This window comes from Cebus imitator, unplaced genomic scaffold (genome assembly GCF_001604975.1).
Source record: "Cebus imitator isolate Cc_AM_T3 unplaced genomic scaffold, Cebus_imitator-1.0 Scaffold163, whole genome shotgun sequence".
Classification (NCBI taxonomy): Eukaryota; Metazoa; Chordata; class Mammalia; order Primates; family Cebidae; genus Cebus; species Cebus imitator.
This window is the reverse complement of record NW_016107478.1, coordinates 5,047,000-5,069,942: the sequence shown is the minus strand read 5'-3', so window position 1 is coordinate 5,069,942 and position 22,943 is coordinate 5,047,000. Positions and strand designations below refer to the sequence as shown.

The 22,943-nt window shown below is 32.4% G+C and overlaps 1 protein-coding gene across 2 annotated transcripts in view; it reads right to left on the bottom strand.

Annotated features, from left to right (window-relative positions):
* HOOK1 (hook microtubule tethering protein 1) overlaps positions 1-22,943 on the bottom strand; it is a 63,656-nt gene that overhangs the window by 26,921 nt on the left and 13,792 nt on the right. For both annotated transcript variants that reach the window (XM_017544026.2, XM_017544025.2), the window contains exons 4-12: positions 20,321-20,368; positions 18,987-19,119; positions 17,117-17,184; positions 15,600-15,662; positions 14,595-14,678; positions 11,422-11,588; positions 6,422-6,562; positions 5,104-5,305; positions 4,434-4,544 (exon numbers count right to left, since the gene is read on the bottom strand). In XM_017544026.2, the coding sequence (XP_017399515.1) occupies positions 4,434-4,544; positions 5,104-5,305; positions 6,422-6,562; positions 11,422-11,588; positions 14,595-14,678; positions 15,600-15,662; positions 17,117-17,184; positions 18,987-19,119; positions 20,321-20,368 (1,017 nt within the window). The remainder of the gene's footprint in view (positions 1-4,433; positions 4,545-5,103; positions 5,306-6,421; positions 6,563-11,421; positions 11,589-14,594; positions 14,679-15,599; positions 15,663-17,116; positions 17,185-18,986; positions 19,120-20,320; positions 20,369-22,943) is intronic.

Genomic DNA, 22,943 nt, shown 5'->3' with positions numbered 1-22,943 from the left:
AAAAAAAAAAAAAAAAAAAAGCTAGTATCAAAATGGCAGGATCAAATTCACACATAACAATATTAACCTTAAATGTAAATGGGCTAAATGCCCCAATCAAAAGATACAGTCTGACAAACTGGATAAAAAGTCAAAACCCATCAGTGTGCTATACCCAAGAAACCCATCTCACATGTAAAGATACATATAGGATCAAAATAAAGGGATGGAGGAAGATTTACCAAGCAAATGCAGAGCAAAAAAAAAGCAGGAGTTGCAATCCTATCTCTGATAAAATAGACTTTAAATCAACAAAGATCAAAAGAGACAAAGAAGGGCATTACATAATGGTAAAAAGAATCAATGCAACAAGAAGAGCTAATGATCCCAAATATATTAAATATATACGCAACCAATACAGGAGCATCCAGATACATAAAGCAAGTTCTTAATGACTTACAAAGAGACTTAGACTCCCACACAACAATAGTGGGAGATTTTAATATCCCACTGTCAATATTAGATCAATGAGACAGAAAAATTAACAAGGATATCCAGGACTTGAACTCAGATCTTGACCAAGCAAACCTAGACATATACAGAACTATCCACTCCAAATCCACAGAATATACATTCTTCTCAGCACCACATAACATTTACTCTAAAACTGACCACATAATTGGAAGTAAATCACTCCTCAACAAATGCAAAAGAATGGAAATCATAACAAACAGTATCTCAGACCACAGTACAATCAAATTAGAACTCAGGATTAATAAACTAACTAGAACCACACAACTTCATGGAAACTGAACAACTGGCTCTTGAATGTTGACTGGCTATCAATGAAATGAAGGCAGAAACAAAGATGTTCTTTGAAACCAATGAGAATGAAGACACAATGTACCAGACTCTCTGGAACACATATAAAGCAGTGTCTACAGGAAAATTTATAGCAATAAATGCCCACATAAAAAGCAAGGAAAGATCTAAAAATCAACACACTATCATCAAAATTGAAAGACCTAGAGTGGCAAGATCAAAAAAACTCAAAAGCTAGCAGAAGACAAGAAATAACTAAGATCAGAACAGAACTGAAGGAGATAGAGACACAAAAAACCCTTCAAAAAAATCAATAAATCCAGGAGCTGGCTTTCTGAAAAGATCAACAAAATAGACAGACCACTAGCCAGATTAATAAAAAAGAAAAGAGAGAAGAATCAAATTGATGCAATAAAAAACAATAAAGGGTATATCACCATAGATTCCACAGAAATACAAACTACCATCAGAGATTACTACAAACAACTCCATGCACATAAATTTATTACTACAAACAACTCTGTGGACTCTCACCCTCCCAACCCTAAACAAGGAAGAAGTCAAAACCCTGAATAGACCAATAACAAGGGCTGAAGTTGAGGCAGCAATTAATAACCTACCAACCAAAAAACATCCAGGTCCAGACAGGTTCACAGCCGAATTCTACCAGACGTACAAAGAGGAGCTGGCACCATTCCTTCTGGAACTATCCCAAACAATACAAAAAGAGGGAATCCTCCCTAACTCATTTTATGAGACCAACATCATTCTGGTACCAAAACCTGGCAGAGACTCAACTAAAAAAGAAACTTTAGGCCAATAACCACGATGAACACAGATGCAAAAATCTTTAATAAGATACTGGCAAACCGATTGCAACAGCACATCAAAAAGCTTATCCATCACGATCAAGTAGGCTTCATCCTAGGGAAGCAAGGCTGGATTAACACACACAGCAAGTCTATAAATGTAATTCAACACATAAACAGAACCAAAGACAAACACCACACGATTATCTCAATAGATGCAGAGAAGCCCTTTGACAAAATTCAACAGACTTTATGCTAAAAACTCTCAATAAACTAGGTATCAACAGAACGAATCTCAAAATAATAAAAGCTCTTTACATCAAACCCACAGCCAATATCATACTGAATGGGCAAAAACTGGAAGCATTCCCCTTGAAATGTGGCACCAGACAAGGATGCTCTCTCTCACCACTCCTATTCAATATAGTATTGGAAGTTCTAGCCAGAGCAATCAGGCAAGAAAAAGAAATAAAGAGTATTCAATTAGGAAAGGAGGAGGTCAAATTGTCTCTATTTGCAGACGACATGATTGTATATTTGGAAGACCCCATTGTCTCAGTCCAAAATCTCCTGAAACTGATAAGCACCTTCAGCAAAGTCAGGATACAAAATCAATGTGCAGAAATCACAAGCATTCCTATACCCCAATAACAGACTTAAAGAAAGCCAAATCCAGAACAAACTGCCATTCACAATTGCTACAAAGAGAATAAAATACCTAGAAATACAATTAACAAAGGATGTAAAGGGCCTCTTCAAGGAGAACTACAAATCACTGCTCAAGGAAATAAGAGAGGATACAAACAGATGGAAAAACATTCCATGCTCATGGTTAGGATGAATCAATACTGTGAAAATGGCCATAGTGCCCAAAGTAATTTATAGATTCAATGCTATCCTCATCAAGCTACCTATGACATTCTTCACAGACTGGAAAAAAATACCTTAAACTTCATATGGAACCAAAAGAGAGCCCACACAGCCAATTCAATTCTAAGCAAAAAGAAGAAAACTGGAGGCATCACGCTACCTGACTTCAAACTACACTACAAGGCTACTGCAACCAAAACATGATAGTGGCACCAAAACAGAGACATAGACCAATGGTACAGAACAGAGGCCTCGGAGGCAACACCACACATCTACAATCATCTGATCTTTGACATCCTGACAAAAACAAGCAACAGGGAAAGGATTCCCTGTTTAATAAATGGTGTTGGGAAAACTGGCTAGTCATGTGCAGAGAGCAGACACTGGACCCCTTCCTGACACCTTACACTAAAATTAACTCCAGATGCATTAAAGACTTAAACGTAAGACCTAACAAGATAAAAACCCTAGAAGAAAACCTAGGCAAAACCACCCAAGACATAGGCATAGGCAAGGACTTCATGACTAAAACACAAAAAGCATTGGCAACAAAAGCCAAAATAGACAAATGGGACCTAATCAAACTTCACAGCTTCTGCACAGCAAAATAAACAATCATTAGAGTGAACCAGCAACCAACAGAATGAGAAAAAATTTTTGCAATCTACCCATCTGACAAAGGGCTGATATCCAGAATCTACAAAGAACTAAAACAGACTTACAAGAAAAAACAAAAGTGGGCAAAAGATATGAACACAAACTTTTCAAAAGAAGACATTTATGCAGCCAACAAACACGTGAAAAAATGCTCATCATCACCGGTCATTAGAGAAACGCAAATCAAAACCACATTGAGATACCATCTCATGCCAGTTAGAATGGCGATCATTATAAAATCTGGAGACAACAGATGCTGGAGAGGATGTGGAGAAATAGGAACACTTTTACACTGTTGGTGGGAGTGCAAATTATTTCAACCATCGTGGATGACAGTGTGGCAATTCCTCAACGACCTAGAAATAGAAATTCCATTTGACCCAGCAATCCTATTACTGGGTATACATCCAAAAGATTAGAAATCGTTCTATTATAAAGACAGATGTACACATATGTGCACTGCAGCACTGTTTACAATAGAAATATCTGGAACCAACCCAAATGCCCATTGATGATAGACTGGACAAGGAAAATGTGTCACATATACCCCATGAAATACAATGCAACCATAAAAAAACAATGAGTTTGTGTCCTTTGTAGGGACATGGATGAATCTGGAAACCATCATTCTCAGCAAACTGACACAAGAATAGAAAATCAAACACCACATGTTCTTACTCATAGGCGGGTGTTTAACAGTGAGAACACATGGACGCAGGGAAGGAAGCATCACACACTGGGGTCTGTTGGGGGGGACTAGGGAAGGGACAGCCGGGGGTAGGGAGTTGGGGAGGGGTAACATGGGGAGAAATGCCAGATATAGGTAACGGGGATGGAGGCAGCAAACCACATTGCCATGTATGTACCTATGCAACAATCCAGCATATTCTGCACATCTACCCCAGAACCTAAAGTGCAATAAAATATATACTTAAAAAAAACAACACTGACCTGTATACTTTAAATAAGTGAAATTATGGTATGAAAATTAAATTTTAATAAAGCTGTCACAAAATTATTATCTATCTATGGTCCTTTATCTCAAGCAATTGACAGTCCAGTTAGAAAATATTCATTGAGACTTATGGCCTTGCCTCTATCATTTCATCTACCATTGTGAAGAAAACTAGAAAAATGGAACAAAGAAGCAAGTCATATTTGCAAGACTATTTTGTGTCAAAAATTTCAATTTGTAGGAAGACAAAACTGTTAGACATCATCACCATCACAGAAAGAGCAAGGATAGTAAAAATCTAAGACAATAACATACTCCTTATCAATTATATTTATGTTTACCTCTTTTTCCTTAAGTAAAGCTTCGTGTTTTTCTTCAAGCCGTTTCATTTCAAATGCTAGTGTGTCTGCCCTTTTGGATTCAGAGGAAAGTTTTACATGAAGATCTTGAACCTAATGTCAGAAACAAAAGGAAGAAAGTCCTTATAAACATATAAATGTATAAATGTCAAAAGTCTTTCAGAATTGAGTAAATGAAAAACTGATTAGGAATAAAATATCTATACTAAAATTGCAGTCTAGTTCTAAATATTTGCAGAAAATAACATGTAGATAAGAATTAACCTAAAATTAAAAATATTCAAATAATAATTTAGCCAAAAAAAAAATTAAAAGTCAGCCTCCTAATGTTATTTGGTAAATAGCAAACAGAATGTTTTAGATTACAGCTCCATTCACTAGGCGTTAACCCTGCTTACCAGAAATACTAATAAACAATAAAATCTCAAAATAAAAAATAATAGCAGAAGGCAGTAAAAAGGTAAAAGACCCAGATAACTCAAACTCAATTATCAATCCTTGAATTAAAATTAAAGAAAGAAATTCATCAGAATAAGTTCGTAGCTTATTATAAGCAATGCATCTTAATTTCTGTACCATTCTTAAGAAATTAAAAGGAATAACAAAGTTAAACTCTTGCATTTTATCAGTTAAAAATTAAGATGTTTCTTACCTGCCTTTTGTATGTTTCTAATTGTGTACGTGCTGCATTTGCTTTTTTTAATTCTTCTTCTAAGCTGACTGTATTATGCATATACATCATGTTGGTTTCCTGTAAAGTTTTCACCTGCTTGCGAAGGTCATTCAGATCTTGTAGTTTCTGACGATATATCTCAACTGTTGACTCCAGTTTATTTGCTTTATCAGAGGTAGCCCTATAATAATAAAGACTAAGCATTACTGTATAAAAACTAGCATATACTCATAATTTTACTCTTCCTGTAAAATGAATCTTCCAAACTATCATGAAAAAGAAAAAAGAAAAATAAATGAGAGTGACTGAGAAGAGGAAATCGAAGAGGAAAATGTGAGAACTATGGAAACAGACTCTGGCCTAAATCCATCTAAAATTCAGCCTTTTTGGTATAAAGCCATCAAAATAAAATGCTTCAAATATGACATACTAAACTATCAAACTGTTTCATATATTAGCACAATGAATTTAAAAATATGATTTTATACATAAAACTAAACTCAGCTGCTCTGCAGTATACAGGTCAACCATGGTTTTGTTCTTAAGTATTTGACATACTGTATTTAGAAAGCTGATTAAATTAAAAACTTGTCAGGCAAAGCACTTCCCTTTGGAGTTGTGCTTACCTGACTTAAATACATAAATAAACCAACAAACAAATAAACCAAATCACTTCACTATCACAAGCAGGCCCAAATCAATGGTTATACAAATTTTGTTTCAAATGAGTGTTTGGAACTACAAAATATAACTAATTAAAAATTAACAAAAAATACAAATCATGTGAACAGACTGTTTACTGGGTAACATTTCATAGGAAAAAAAACATAAATGTTATATTGCCAAATGACAATCCACCCTAATAAAAAGTTAGGATTCTTGCCTATATTTGATTTATAGTTAATCAAATGTCAAAATATGGATTGAGAATATATTCCCTTACACAAAAATGTCACAAAATATAATGATAGGTACAAGGAGGTCAAGTGAAATATATCTATAACTACTCCATTTACAAAATTTAATTAAAGGTCTCATTTGCGGTTTATGGGTTCTAATATGAAAATGTCCTAATAAGAATTGAGTATGTCCTCATAAGAACTGAGTATTATCCATGAACTGCAAGCCCAAACAACAAACATAAAAGAAGTTAAAAATACCAGCCTGGATTAAAAACTGATCAATACTTGATACACAGGAATAATCCTACGAATCCCTGGTTAAAATATGAAATACTCAAATTGACTAAACAATAATTTAGAAATGGCATAATTATATTTTTTAAGACATGCCATACCTAAGAACATCTATTTCATCTTTCAGGGCTCTTGTTTCTTCTGCAAGACTAGTCAATTCATCATTCCTATGCTGGAATTCGATTAGCTGCTTTTCAAGTTCTTCACAGTGAACACGGTAATCATCTTTTGCAGCTTCAAGCCTTGAACAAAAAAAAAAAGTAAGTATTTATAACCTCCATGATTTGTTTTCCTACCAAAACTTGAGCTTAGAAGAAAATATTAAAATTGTTTAAATTCTATATTCAAGAAAGGACAAACTGAAGGAATAAGATACTTTTCAGCTGTTAATTTTGAAACAGACATGAGAAGTAAACTTAACGTTCGCAATTTTTAGTTTCTTTCCTGAAACACTGTACAGCCAGTGCCCGACTTACGACCACGGTCGGGACTGCGGACCGGTCGTAACACGATTTGCTCATAAGTTGAGTAGGCTATATGTACAGTTGAAATGGTGCACGCGGAGATTGTGGTGCTGCCGGAAGCTGCTCCGCCCTGTTGTACGCCCAGCTGGGCAACATTTGCACTGCCAGACGTGGAGCAGTCGTGGCTAGCGATTGTGGTCGTAAAGTTGAATGGTCATAAGTTGCATAGGTGGTAAGTCGATCAATACCTGTATTTAGTTATACCTAGTTCTAGCAAATTTTAATTTCAAAAGATGAGAAATATTTTGTGCATTTTAAAATATACATTGCATGTAAAATGGTAAAATATGAACTGTATAGATTGTGATAAAGACAAATTTAGAAGCTCTAGAGCAACAACAAAAGCAAAAACTAAAATAAGAATACAGCAATTAAAATCAAATATTAAAAAATTATTTGATTAACCCAAAAGAATGCATGACAGATAAAAAGAATACAAGAACAAATGGGACAAATAAAAAATAGCAAATTAATAGATCTAAATACAACCACATCAATAATCGTAATAAAAGATAAATCAATAAAACACAAGGTAGAGACTATCAGAGAGAATAAAAAAGCAAAGTTCAAGAATATGCTAATTATGAAACATTGTACTATAAAGACAGAGAAAAGTAAAGATGAAAAGTAAAATGTCATGCAAGAAGCAAGCAAAGAAAACTGGGTGATTACATTTATTTCAAATAAAGTAAGTTTTAAGACAAAAAGTACTACCAAAAATAAAGAGATATTTCATAATTTTAAAAGAGTTAATTCAGTAGAAAGACATATCATAAATGCGTACACACCTAAAAACCAAGTTTTTTTTTAAATGCCAGCAGCAAAAACTGTTTAAACCAAAATTAGAAATCCACGAATCCATAATCATTGCTGAAAATTTTAACACATCTCCCAATAAATGATAAAACTAAATTATCAGTAAAAATACAGAAGAGATCTGAATGATATTATTAACCAGCTTGATATAACTGACAATTATAGAACATTTAAGCCTAAATTTACAGGGTTCACATTTTTTCAAATGTGTATATAACATTGAACACGATAAAATACATGATGATAAATAAAATACGTATCAATAAATGTCAAAAGTTTGAAATCTCATGGAACATGTTCTCTAGTAATAAAGGTTAATTAAATTAGAACTCAGTCACAATAAGAAATCTAGAAAAGCTTTAAATAGATAATTAACACATTTCTTAATAACATCTGAGTGAAGAAAAAAATCACAATGAAATTTAGAAAATGTTTCAAACTAAACAATAACAAAAAGACAAGGAATCAAATATGGGGGACAACACTAAACCAGTGTCTCTCAGTTTTAAAGGTTTATGTTAGAAAGAAAGAAAGGCTTAAAATCAATGATAAGTTTCAACTTTAAGAGGCCAGAAGAAGAAGAGAAACTTAAATCCAAAGTAAGTATAAAAAAAGAAATCTAAAACTAATAATATAGAAAGCCAATAAAGGGTATTTGAAAAGATTAAAGAAAACTGATGAACCTCTAGCAAGAGTGATCAAGAAAAATGAAAGAAAACCCAAGCAATATTAGGAATGTAAAAGGGTATATCATCACATCTGCCATAGTCAGTATAAGGATAAGAAGCGAATATTACGAACAACTTCATGTCAATAAATTCAACAACTTAAATAAACATATACACTGAATTTTAAGGATAAGAAGAGAGTATCATGAACAACTTCATGTCGATAAATTCAATAACTTAAATAAACATATACACTGAAAAATACAACTTACCAAACTGACACAAGATGAAATAGGAAATCTGAAAAGCCCTATGACCATTAAAGAAATAATTTGTCAGTAAAAACCCACTCGCAAAGAAAACCATAGGCCCAAACTGATTAACTGTATCAAATATTTAAGAAAGAAATAACATTTTTACATAAACTCCTTCAGAAAATAGAGGGAGAGAGAATATGCCTGCTATTCTATGAGACTAGCAGAACTCTGATAACAAATCCTGAACAAAACATTACAAGAGACAAAATTCAGACCAATATCTATTATAAAGACAGTTATAAAAATTCTTTCAAATTATTAACAAACTGAATCTAGTCATATATATATATATAGGATAATAGAATATGAACAAAGTGGTTTATCTCCAGATTGTAGGTTTTTAACATTTAAAAATGAATCACTATATTAAAGGAATGAAAAAGAAAAACTACACCATCTCTTCAAGATGGAGAAAAATCATGTGACAAAAATCAACACCCAATCATGATTAAAAACAACAACAATAACAACAACAACAAACAACTTTTAGCAAGCTGGAAACAGAATTTCCTCAATCTGACAAAAAGCACAAAGAAAGACTCTACTGCTAGCATTATACTTGATGGTTCCTAACTGCACATGATCCCCCTAAGACCAGGAACAAAGCAATGATGGCTGTTCTTGCAACAAAGCAAGGAAAATAAACACAAGACAGAAATAATGAAAGGAAGATGTACAGCTCTATTAACAGATGGATGACTGTAGAATCCATAGCCTCTGTTCCTCTAAAACTCATGTTGAAACCTAATTCCCATTCTGGTGGTATTAAGAAGTAAGGCCTTTTGGGAAGTGACTAAATTATGAGGGCTCTGAACTCATGAATGTGACTAGTGCTCTTATAAAAGCCATTAAAGTGACCTAAAGATGCAGCAAGAGGAAGCGATCTTGGAAGTAGAGAGCAATCCTTCAGACAGACATTGAATTTACCAGTGCCTTGATTTTAGAGTTCCCAGTCTTCAGAACAGTGAGTGGTAGATTTCTATTGTTTATAAATTACTCTGTCTAAAGTATTTTGTTAAAGCAGCAGGAATGAACTAAAGATTTTTTTTTTAATGTAAACACACTACTAGCTAAATAAGTGAATCAAGAAACTGCAAGATATATAAGTTTCAATATATTTAAGGTATGTTTCAAGATATAAGATTGAAGTTTCAATATATAATTGTACATCTATCTACATATTAGCAGCAAATTTTCATAATTCTGAAATTGCATTTACAATAGCATCAAAAACATAAAATACTTGAGTATAAAGGTTGTTAATAGAAACTGACTAGCTGATTCTCAATTTTATAGTAAAATGCTAAACACTTAGAATAGCCAAAACAAATTTTGAAAAGAAAGAACAAAATTGGAATACTTACACTACCAGATCTCAAAAGTTATACTCTAAAACTACAATAATATAGTGTCATATAGGCATGAAGAAATTTACTAAGAGAAATGAAATGAGAGTCCAGAAAAAGCTCCCAATTTTAATGGTTATATCATTTTTCACAATAATGTGAAAATAATGTGGTTTAAAAGAGAATGTCCTCATTCTTAAGAAATATGCACTGAAATACACTGGGGTAAAGAGACATGTGTCCAACTTACTCTCAAATAGCTGAGAAAAAAGTATGCAAATTATGACTATATACAGAGACTGCTAAAGCAAATGGAGAGACTGTAAAATAATTGTTGAATCTGAGTAAAAGGAATAAACAAGTTTCTTGTAGTATTCCTGTAACTTTTTGTTGTTGTTGTTAAATTTTGTTTTTATTTCCATTTAAGGCAAATACATATTTTATACACACACACACACACACACACACACACACACACATGCATATATTATATATTAATATATCAAAATAATATAGTAATATATCAACATAATACACTAACATATATTAGTAATTTGTATATTAATATATTATATTGATATATCAATATATTATATGTTAATATGTTATATATATTATATATGTATGGAACTACCTTGGCCATCATTATGTTGATAAATTCTTTTTCCCTTAAAGTAACAAGAAAACGTGGGCCAAAAACTTTTGCTTTTGGAATTTGTTGTAGAAAAATAATCTCTCCTTCACTTCTTTTTTTTTATTGTACTTTGGGCTCTGGGGTACATGTGCACATCCTGCATCCTGCAGGATTGTTGCATAGGTACATACATGGCATGGTGGTTTGCTGTCTCCATCCCCCACCATGTCCCCAGCAGTAACTTTGTGAGTTTGAAGTTATATCAAAAATAAGAAAAAAAATATATGCATAGTACAATTAGAGTGCCTGTCCTCAAGGTCTTCTAGTTTAAGGCTCAGTGGTAAGCACACAAAAGATAATCAATTTTTGTTAAAGGTAAGTATTCATGACTTTATTAAAGAAATATACAAGTTAAAATGAAAAGCATCTACTTAGCTTATGATTTATATTTTTTCCATTTATTATAGGGTTACCTATCTTATGTGAGAAACTCCCCATTCTTCCCAGGTTTCAGCAATCACTCCCTGTAACTCTTATTGGCTTTCCTATGGCCTTGATTTGGTCCTTAATGCACATTTAAATTGTTTTGTTTTTATGTATATCTCCCACTTCCTAACTGGATCATAAGCCCTGTGAGAGCAGGAACCACTTATACCATTTGGTATTTTCAGGAGCTTAGAGCTTAATCAATATCCTAAAAATGCTTAACAATGCTTAATAATTAGTTGTTGATATTATAATTTTTTGCTACTAGTATAATAGAACTCCATAAAATGATTTCTATTAAAAATGCTACCTGAAGTTTTCTTCCTGTAATTGTTCTAGTTGTAACTGTGCATGAAAATACTTTTTTGCAACCACTGTGCTTGGATCATCAAAAGAGCCATCCAACTGGTCAAGTTTTTCATTCATCATCTCATTTTCAGAAACTAGTGAATTCTTTTCATCTTGCAGTGAAGTCACCTAAGAAACAAATACACATACATAAGCACCAGCAGAAAAAACAAACAAAAACTCTTAATAAAAACTCTTAATAAAGTCTGGAATTCTGAATTCTAAATCTGACAAAGCCATTAATTAGCTTGGTCTGTCATACTAGATGAGTTCTAAAGATCCTTCTGAATATAGAATTCACAGTCTAGGAGATTTAAGTCAAACAAAAGAAATCAAATCAATACACATATGGAGAAAATAGAGTAAATATATCTTTAAAATGCTATGCCTGCCTTTGTTTGGGGAAGAAAATATATAAGTCTCTAAAATTTGATGCACAAATGAAACTTCAAAAAATTAATTTGTCCCCCCTTTTAGGTATAAACTAATTTTTAGAATGCTGTTACCTACTTAGCCAAAATATACACAAATATGTTCAAAGTTATCATGATAGGTACAGATTATAAAATTATTAGTCACACAACACATATTCAAGAAATAAGCACATTTGGTTAATGAATCAATAACAAAAAGCTGTTTCCATTTGCACATTGAAACTGCTTATGATTTAAAATGGATAAAAACATCTTAGTATAGAACCACATCAACATCAGTACCTGGAGAAATTTTTTTGTATTCATACTTTTAAAACACGCATGATTTTCTCTCCTGGTTCTACTTCTTTTCCATTTAAAAACACCTTTAAAAATGTATAGCTAAGGCTGTGTCTTTTCATAAGAACAGAAGTTTTACATATGATTAAGAATTAGTTTGAAAAACCTATTCTGATTTCCAATATATTACTGGACAAGTTTGCTATCCATATTTTCAAAACATGTAATTCAACCCAGTTATGTAAATATGACTACATGTTGACACAAAGAGCTAACAGGAAATTAACATCAAGTGACTGCCTTGAACACAGTGCTCAGGCAAGTTACAAACACTGTCTTCTAAATGAAAAATATGAAGTCTGGGAAACTGTCCCTGGGCAGACAATATAAAGAAATAACTTTCTGTTCCCAAATTCAATGCACGCACCCATGCCTATTATGTAAGCTGTTTAGTGACTACTATTACCTGTTATGCATAATAATTCTAAGTGATTCAGATACAAAAAAGAATAAGAGTTTCTGCCCTTAAGACCCTTAGGGTAGAAACATAAACAATTATGTAAAATATGTTGAAAGTGCTTTGATAGAAGCACACTATAGGGTAAAGGTAGGGCACAAAGAAAGGAATATCTCATTCTAGCTTGAGTGTAGGGGCTATCATAAAATGATTGACAGAGGAGAAACAACACCCTCAGTCATCAAAACAGGGTAGGACTCCTCTAAAAAGAAACAGGACCAAGGGCAAATTTTAGTTTTTAACATCTGGTGAATAACCAATCGTGTTCCTATCCATATGCTTCGGCATGGCTCCAGAGCCATCTCTGGTACAGACATGAGCAAGGGGGATGCAAGACAGGGACATTCCTTGTTCCCACCCTAGAAGCAGGACTTGGAGCATGGGGTGGGGGTTCAAGGCAACTCCTTCAACAAGCTCTCATGGCGATAAGTTCAATCTGCACCTGCCTCTGTCTCTGTTTAGAATTTCTGCACTTTTCACCTAAAACCAGATCACATACTCTTCATTTTTTGTTACTAACACATAAATCTTTTAATGTAGAATTTTGTGTTCTTTATTGAATAAGAATTTCTCAGAAAACTGTACCTAGATCCTACAAGAGAATGGTAATAGCTCAATAGCTCAATCTTATATTCTTCCTATGAAGTACTTTACAGGGTGAATATTATCCTATTTAAAAATAACACATTTCAGGTACTTTGCATGTGTTTAAAAGTGTATGTTACAATGTGTAGTTAGGAAAGTTGAAAAGGAGAACAGAATAAATTTCCCCTACCTGAGATGCTTACTTCATTCAAGTACAGATGACTGGTTTTTACAGAGGAAATTAGAAGATCTAAATTCTAGTGCTCCCACTGCCCTAAGTGGCTAGTCATCCTAACCAAGTCTTTACCTTTTCCCCATTTGCAAACTCTTGAGGGTTAGAAGCATTATACAGCCCTGTCAATTTAGATATTTACTTCCTCTAGCAAGGCTATTGCTACCACATCTTTGCTCCTTGCCCTTACACTTTTCAGAGAATCAACTACATATTTAGCTCATTATTTAAACAACAAAAAAAGTCATTTACATATAGCATATTATGAAGGTACACTTAACCTTCTGTACACCTTTTTCTAGACTTATTGCATAATATACACATTTGGATTTTGATGTAATGGTAACAACATATGCAAACAATATACATAACACTTCTGTGCCAGGCTCTAAGCGCTCATGATCCCAGTGACCACTCTGGGTGGTACATGCTATCATCATTCCATTTCTCAAAAGAGAAAACTGAAGTACAGAGTAACTGCAATGTGCCTGAGAGCATATAACCAACTAGTAACATGACCAGGTTCTGAATGTAGGTAGCCTGGTTTGAAAATCTACCCTCTTAACCACTAATTATTGTTGCTCATGCCAAGTTCATTTTAAAATACATGTGCATATGAACCCAAGATTATATACATACATGTTCATATATGCATACATGTTAGCAAAAACTTGGCATGAGAGACTACATACATACATATAAACATATGCTTGAATTTATTGGGGGGGGTAGTGTCAGGTACCACTTAATGCTTCCATAAATTCCCTCTATTTAATATTTACATACACAATATGAAGGAAAAATGTTAATTTTCCCATTTTACAAAAATGAAAACTGAGTCTTTATCTAAATAGTTGAAATTCTACAATTAGTAATTTTGTCAAAGAAAGTTAAGCCAGCAAATTTCAACTATCAGAGAAAAAATAATTATGAAATTAATGCTTGAATATTTAAGCCTGTAAGAAATCCTTTTAATATTCCCTCCATGAAGTGAAACCTAATTTACAAAACATACCACCAGCTAATGAATTACAATAAAAAACCTATGCAAACTTTAAGTTTTCCTCAGCTCAGGGTTTTTCCCATACCTGCATATCCAATTCTTCACATCTTTGCCTCAGCTCTTCCTTTTCTGCTAGTGCTTCCCGAAGTTCTTCCAAGGCTCTTTTAAGCTGAAATATAAAGTGTCCCAAATCTTAGTAAATTGCATTTGGACACAAATAGAAAAATATACTCTTCTCTTAACACACATATACACTGATAGGGGAAATAATTTTTTAAATTTACCTATTAACAAATGAGTCTTAATTTGTTCTCTTTGTGTGAATTATATTTACATGGCCTCATTTACATTGAAGGCTATGGTCCCACAGAGGCAATTTTATGTTAATCCCTGTAAAATATTTTTACAAGTATTAGAGGAGGCATTGTTTAGTTTTATTACAGAAAAAAAATTTAGAAAAAAACACAGCACGTTTGCATTTAAATAAATTATTTCTTTAAACATGCCCTCTTGAACTACTTCTTGAGATGACTGGTTACACTCATAAAAACAGAAATGTCTAAAAATATAACAGAAAAAATACTTAATGCATTTGCCTCTCCTCTTATCATTTACCCTATAACCCAGATAGGGTTATAAATGGGAGAAGAGTGTCCTTTCCCCTTGTAATACAGTCCTAAAAAAGAACCAGGGAAAGGAGTCTTGAGCATAGGGCCTTTGTGCTGTTTCTTCAATAACAAGTGAGAGAATAGCAACAGGGAAAAAAATTACATTCTTAGGTACATTAAAACTTAGCAGAGTTTCTTTTTAATTGTCCTCTATTTCACTGTATAGCCATACAGCGTGGGCCAAATACACATTACCCGTGTCAGAAGGAATGTTCAATGCCACTCAACTCTTTCAACATGATCACAAAAATCTCTGGAGACCAATACCACTTCCATTCAATTGGGATGTTACAGAAGAATAAACTTAATTTCATGGAAGAAAATATCCTTGTATATGTTCTCTTTGTAAGCTTTATGAGAGTAATTGGCAAAAAAAAAATAACATTGCTTTCAACATTTTTCTTCCATACTAAAATACTCACCTGTTGCTCCAATTCTCCAACAGCATCATTTGCAGGAGAGCTCAATACTTCTTTACTCATCAACTAGGAAATTAAAATAGTAAAATTAAGTATAATAATGTGATATTTATGAAGTAAAATACGTTTTCTTGAAAGGACAGTAAAATGGTTTATATTTGGCTTTTCCTTGTTTGAGGGTCCTTAGAACACTATTCAAATAAAAACTTTACTAGAGGTTTAATTTAATAACACAAATTGAAGCGTATTAGTGAGGACCCTATAAGTGAACTGTGATTTAAATACATATATTCGAAATACTTGTGTACTCAAAAATTTCAATACAAGTTCTAAAAGACATATTACTGATGAAGAGTGAACATATTAAATAATTTTTAAGTGATTCATACACATTATAACTTACTACTTTTTAAATGCAGCCTTTTTGAGAAGTCATTTTAAAAGCAGGAATTACAATTATATGAAAAAAAAGATGCTGTAAAATAACTCTTTGAGATGAAAGGCAGATTTATTTATGTATAGGGATGCTCTGAATCCAAACCAACAAGGTAAACTCAGGGAATACAGACTATCAACATCCTGTATGATGTTGCCCTCCAAGTCATGTCCCTTCCAAATGCTGCTTTTCCTAAGGTTACCTCTGCACTTCACCTCAGCCTTAGGCTGATATTAAGAATCAACACGGCACCACATTTAATTCTGAATCCTTCCTGGCTCCACTTAGATAACCAGACTAGCTTTAATCCAACTTAACCTGGCCCTGAAACCTAAGTACCACTATATTTGCTCACAGATCTAACATTTTGAAAATGCATATGGTGAAAATGAAAATTTCAAGAAAGACTGTTATAACTGGCTGAAAGAAAAGAAAAATGAAAAATTCCTGTCTGGTCAGAGACTGTTTATCCTGCATTTCCTGCTTAGTTGAATTTATTTAAAGGAAGGGTGCCAATCCTCTGGGCCACAGACCGGTACCAGTTTGTGGCCTGCTAAAAAGGGGGCTGCGCTGAAGGAGGTGAGCAGCAGGCAAGAGAGCATTATCACCTGGACTCCACCTCCTGTCAAATCAGTGGCAGCATTAGATTCTCATAGGAGCACAAACACTACTGTGAACACTTCTTATGAGAATCTAATGTCTGATTATCTAAGGTGGAACAGTTTTATCCTAAAACCATTTCTCCCCACTACCCCCAGTCTGTGAAAAAATCGTCTTCCACAAAACTGGTCCCTGGTGCCGAAAAGGTTGGGGACCACTGAATTAAAGGAACTTCACAATACTAATTTATTAACCAGCTTTTAAAATGAAGAGGCACTAAAATTGAGCTTAAAGGACTTTTTTTTTTAATTGCATAAAGACCTTTTAAAATATTCTTTTTTGGGAAAAAAGGAAGACCCACTAGCTAAGGGCAAGTAGGCCCACAATAAAGAGCAAGTTCATTAAAAGAAAACCATAAAGTATGGAAAGTTTTATATAATTTAGTTTAGGATTTTTATACTCATAGGAACATGATATAATTTACCTCTTGAATAGCAGTCATGACCACATGTTGAACGGACTCTTCCAGTGTCATTATATTTTGAATATGTTCTGTGATTTAAAAAAAAATCAAATCTGAAAAAAAATCTATTCTTTACACATGGTACCTTAGCCATCAAATTAAGAGAATATAAAAATTCATTTACCCACAGATAATCCTTTATGTAAATATATTATTTGTCCACAAGTATGTCTTCCTTCCTCACCAAGATAAACTGAGTAATGTTAACCAAATGAGTGTATTCTTTCAGGATTGAGATTGTTGCAGTATCTTGAAATCATTTTGAAAATCAATTCACATGGCAAAAGTACAAACGTGTAAAAGCTTTTATAAAGTTACGTATATAGGAATAGAATTCCTTTTAAAAATGGGACAAAATTGTTCAATAATGCTTAGAAGTAAATTATGGAAATATTACATATAATATTAAAATTTGTAAGATACAACAAAATAATCATTTTGAGGCAAAATCAGCACTTAACATGTCTATTACAGCTTAGAATAGGAACAGTTGATTAATTCACAAGAAAAACGAATGACATAAGAGAGGACAACAAAATTAAACAGCAAAACAAAATAGAATCAAAGCTGAAAGTTTGCTCTTTGAAAAAGATAATAAAACTTTCAAACCTGGTAAGATTAATAAAGCAAAAATAAGTTACAAATAACCAGTAATTAAAATATTAACAAAGCATTAATCAATGAAAAAATAAAAAGAATCACAATTACAACAAAAAATTACTAGATTTATAAATAAATTGCTATTTGTCAATTTATGATTAAATATTTAGATAAGTGCTAACCTTCTAAGAGCAAATGTCCCTGCTTTTATGAAAAACCCATTATACAGATCTTTAATATTATGTATAAGTGAGAAAGAAAAGTCTATAGAGAAATACTGGCTTGTCCTAGAAAAAAAGCTTCCAGTAGATAGTAGAGATGGACTAATAAAAATTCTCTGACACCCAGTCGCTGTCCTTTCATAATTGATAAACTACAATTAATTTCATGTATTTTATTTTTCTCCTTTCAGAGTTTATTATCAAATTTATCCCAACTTATATCCTTTCTTCATTAGTTAGACAATGTTGAATGTTTCCAAGGCCTTGGCTGGAAGTATTTTACATTTTGCAAACTTAAGCACTCAACATTATTCTTTCATAAAGGTGGTGTACTAAGAACAAGTTTGGATGAATCACATAAAAAGAAAAATCAGCATCAAAAGTCTAACCACCCAGACAGATTCAAGCCCTCAAGGGAAGGAGGTCTGGGCCTGTTCATTTCATCATTTATCATTACATGCAATCAAATATGATCCTTTTGTACTCAGCAAAGTATGGATCACTGTGTTTAGATATACCAATGCAATGCACCAATTCCATTTATATCATTAGACTACTTATCTGGAGCATATATTGGACAGATATGCTTCTAAAAAGAGAAGACAATTGGCTTAAGAAACCTGAATTCTAAATTAGTAACTGAATATTTATTTATGAAAACTGAATCCACATAAGGTTCTTACATGTAAAATAGACATAATGCGTCAGATGAATAAGTACAATTTTTACTGACTAGCCACTAAATCTTAATATACTGGATATATTAAACTACTTAAACTAAAATATGTTTAATTTAGCCACTGAATATGAATATCAAAATCCAGGTACAAATAGGACACTCAAGGTATGCCACTTTTCAATAACAGAGTTGGGCTAGAATTCAGATCTTCTGGTTTACCTCTCAGGGTGCTTTCTGCCAAGCTTTATTACTACATTTTAATGCTAGCTTGTATAGCAATGTAGATTGTTTCTAGAAAGTAGAAATCCTCAAATGATTGAAATTCACTTACCTTGCTTCTTTTCACAGTTGATCGCACAACCTAAAATAAGCTGGAGCAACCTCCCAAGCTCCACTGGATCTGAACATTCGGTTATTTGGTTTAAATCAGGTATAAGTGCTTCTGAAATCTGCTGCCCCAAAAACTACAATATTAAAATAAATTAGATCACTCATTTATGTTGGCTACAAAGAATTTGCTAAATTTAATATTATTACAGTTAAAACATAGATTCATGAAACAACTCAGATAAAATAACAAATGACAATCAATAATTATTGATTAAAACCAGTTAGCAATGTTCAGGCAACATCCCAAAATTTCTGAGTAACCAACCAAAAGCACTATATTTCCTTTTGGTTTCACACCAAATATCCTTTGATTCCACTGTTAGAGAGAATAATTTAATTTAAAAAGCACTTGGCCTAGTCTACTATGATAAAACTTATGCCTGTCCATTAAATAATAAGCTTATGTTAAGCCAAAGAATATTCAGAATATTTTGATATATAATCAATTAACAGAGAAATGCAATGTAAACCACTGCACTTTTACAAATGAACAACAAATCTAATGAATTAATTTTTTTCCTGGTCTTATCTTTCTTTTTTATTTTTTAGCTGATTAAAAAGGTTCTTGACATTACAACAGTGTCAAAATCAGTTTTAGGTATTTAATAAATTGAAATATTTGGAGAGTATTAAAACATTTTTGGAAGAAATTACAAATTTAATTGTGTGACGACTTTAAAAAAAATAGAAACAAAAATTCTTTAATAGAAAAGTCATTCAAAAGCTGCCAATCATTAAGCAATAAATTCTCTTATATCAAAAACCCTACTAGAGAACTTGTTATGATACTGAATAAGAAAAAACAAACTACTTGATTAATGTACTATCTAGGATGGCTTTATAATAATACTTTCACTTCTCATTTTTTCCAATTTACGTGTATGAGCATAATATCAGTTATGTCTTTGCTATTGTTTACACTGGGGAGAAACGTAAAAATAATGCTTTAAATAGAAAATTTAATTAATTATAAAGTCTACTTCATAGTATTGGACAAAATCAAATCATATTAAAGATAAAGCTAATTCTACCTCAAAATAATCAGTTTAGAGAGTATCAATACCTAAGCAATGTTATCTCACAAATCAATATACCTAAGCTTAACCTTGCTTATTTTCACAAATAAGTGTCCTATAAAAATAGCAATAAAACATTTTCCAATTATGACTTACAGTCCAGTAAAATATTATAAACAAAAAACCAAGTGATTTTTCAATCTCAAAGTAATTATCATATAGCATTTTGCATTTAAACAAAGTCAGATGTTTTTCATACCTCATAATAGCTCATAATTCCTTGAAGGACCTTCTTTAAATTACTAGCCTAATGTGAAAAAAAAGAGAGACTCTTATTTTAGATTAATAATGAAAGAAAAGTTATACCATCATGAAAGACAATAAAAACTTTCCCCTAAATAAAAAGGACAACAAAAACATTATAATAGAGGTCTAGAAATATAAACACATGATACTTTTTAACCATCAGAGCTTTAATCAATAGTTAGTTAAGTAGGGTGATTATATTTAAAATGGGCCACAATGAACTCAAGGGCCCACTTTAAAAATGTATATATGGGCATGTCCACCTTCAGTCATGAGCAAATTAACTGGGTTTTGATTTTCTCTCCTGTCACTAATAACTAGAAAACAAGACAAAATACATTAAACAATTGTTTTCAAGCTTTAGACAAGTAGTACAGAACTCTGCTTTCTGAAGGAAGGAAAACAGAAAATGAGCCCTATACAAGTTAGTACAAGCTTTGGGTCTTAAGGCAATTTTCAGACTATGGCAGAGGGAGGTGAAAACCAAACCAAGCCTGATGTTCTCAATGACTGAAGAGATAGACATCAGAAGTTCAGGAAGGCCTGGGCAGTTCGAATTTGCAGGGCAGACAAATGCAAAGATGGGAGCTATGGAAAGAGTGAGCTCTGGAGATTTGTGTAAAATGGTTCCTTTGACTCTTTGGCTAAATACCAGCTTGTATGTGGATGGGTCAAACTCAATTTTCTTTCCAAAGAAATAACAATCCAGGGAACTATAAGCCGAACCATTCCCAAAGACTATACAAGCCAAAAAATTTTTGAAATTCTTACTAGCCAGAATGAAAATGCTATGGTACAGTACATGCACAAAGCATTCACTAAAGACTCCATAAAGGTCACAGCTTAGTAATGGGTCCAACTTAGTCCTAAAGAAAAGAGTATTTCAGATATGTCCCCTACCACAGCCAAAAACAGGCTTTAAAGGATCAAACTGATTCCAAGTACCTAAACTACTTGGAAGAGCAAAATATAGCACTCCTCAAAAGAATATACTTAAAAATCAGTACTCAATAATAAATTTCATAATGTCTAGCATCCAATTAAAAAATTACTACACATATGAAGAAGCAGGAAAATGGGGACCAAAATTAGAAGAATACTCATTCAATACATATGGGTTCAGAAATGAAAGAGAATTGAGAGACAATGTTAAAACTTCTAGTTTAAAGGCGTTCAAGGATTTGAACAAAAACATGGACATAAGAAATAGGTTTTTTCAAAATAAAGAATCAAATAGAGTGTCAAACTGGATAAAAATGCAAGACCCAACTATTAGGTGCCTACATGAAACACGTTCAATGTAAAGACATAGGCAGATTAAAGGAATGAAAAAATAAATACTAATAAAAATATAATCATAAAAATCTGTAGTGGCTATATTAATATCATATAAATTTTATTTCAAATCAAGGAATATTACCAGGGATAAAGAAAAGCATTTCATAATAAGTGAATTCATTCAAGAAATATAGTGTGTAATAAACTTAAAAACAAAAATAAAAAAAAAAGAAAAAAAAATGAAAAAAAAAAAAAAAAGAAATGCAAAGGAGAAATCAACAATGTCGAAATTGTCATTAGAGATTTAAGGACTCTCTACAGAGTCCGTACTATACTATACACATAGTATAATCACAGTATAATAAGACAGAATATCATTAAAGATGTAAAAAAAATACCACTATCAACAAATTTGACAAAATCTATATTTATATAACAACTGTAGAATGCATGCTGTTTTCATGTACACATGGAACATTCACCAAGACAGACCATATGTTCAGTTATAAAATGAGACTCAATAAATGTAAAATAATTTCTCAATGAAGAGTATGTTCCCAATAAATAAAAGAAAGGCAACTGGAAAAGCCTCAAATATTTTGAATTTAAATTACCGACTTATAATTTACTCATAGATCCAAGGAGAAAACACAAGGGAAATTACCAAATATTTTGAACTGAATGAAAATAAAATCACAGTATATCAAAATATACGGGATGTGGCTAAGATGGTGCTTAATATTAGGGGGGAAGAAGGTCTAAAGTTAATTATTTAAGCTTCCACCTTAAGAAGCAAGAAAAAGAAGAACAGAATAAATGAAAGGAAATAATAAAATCAGAGAGAAAAATCAATGGAGTAGAAAATGTAAACTAATTCTTTAAAAAATAAATAAGTAAAATTGAAAAACATCTAGCCAGACTTATCAAAGAAAATAAATTCAAAAGACACAAATTACCAATAGCAGGAAAAGAAAAGGAAACATTAAAGATCAGTTATTAGCATATTATTAGCACAGTAATTCAGTTAAGAACTGTATATCATCAAATCATACAACCTATATGAAACAAATGTCCTTGAAGACATAACAAAACTAACTGAAAAACAGAAAATCAGTTTGGCAGTTTCTTATAAGGTTAAGCACATACTTACACAAGTTAGCAATTCCACCCAGAAATTCACCCAAGAGAATTAAATATGCAACTATGCAAAAATTCATGTATGAATGTTTATAGCTACTGTATTCACAATAGTCAAAAATAATAAAAATTCAAACATCCATCAACAAGTGAATGGCTAA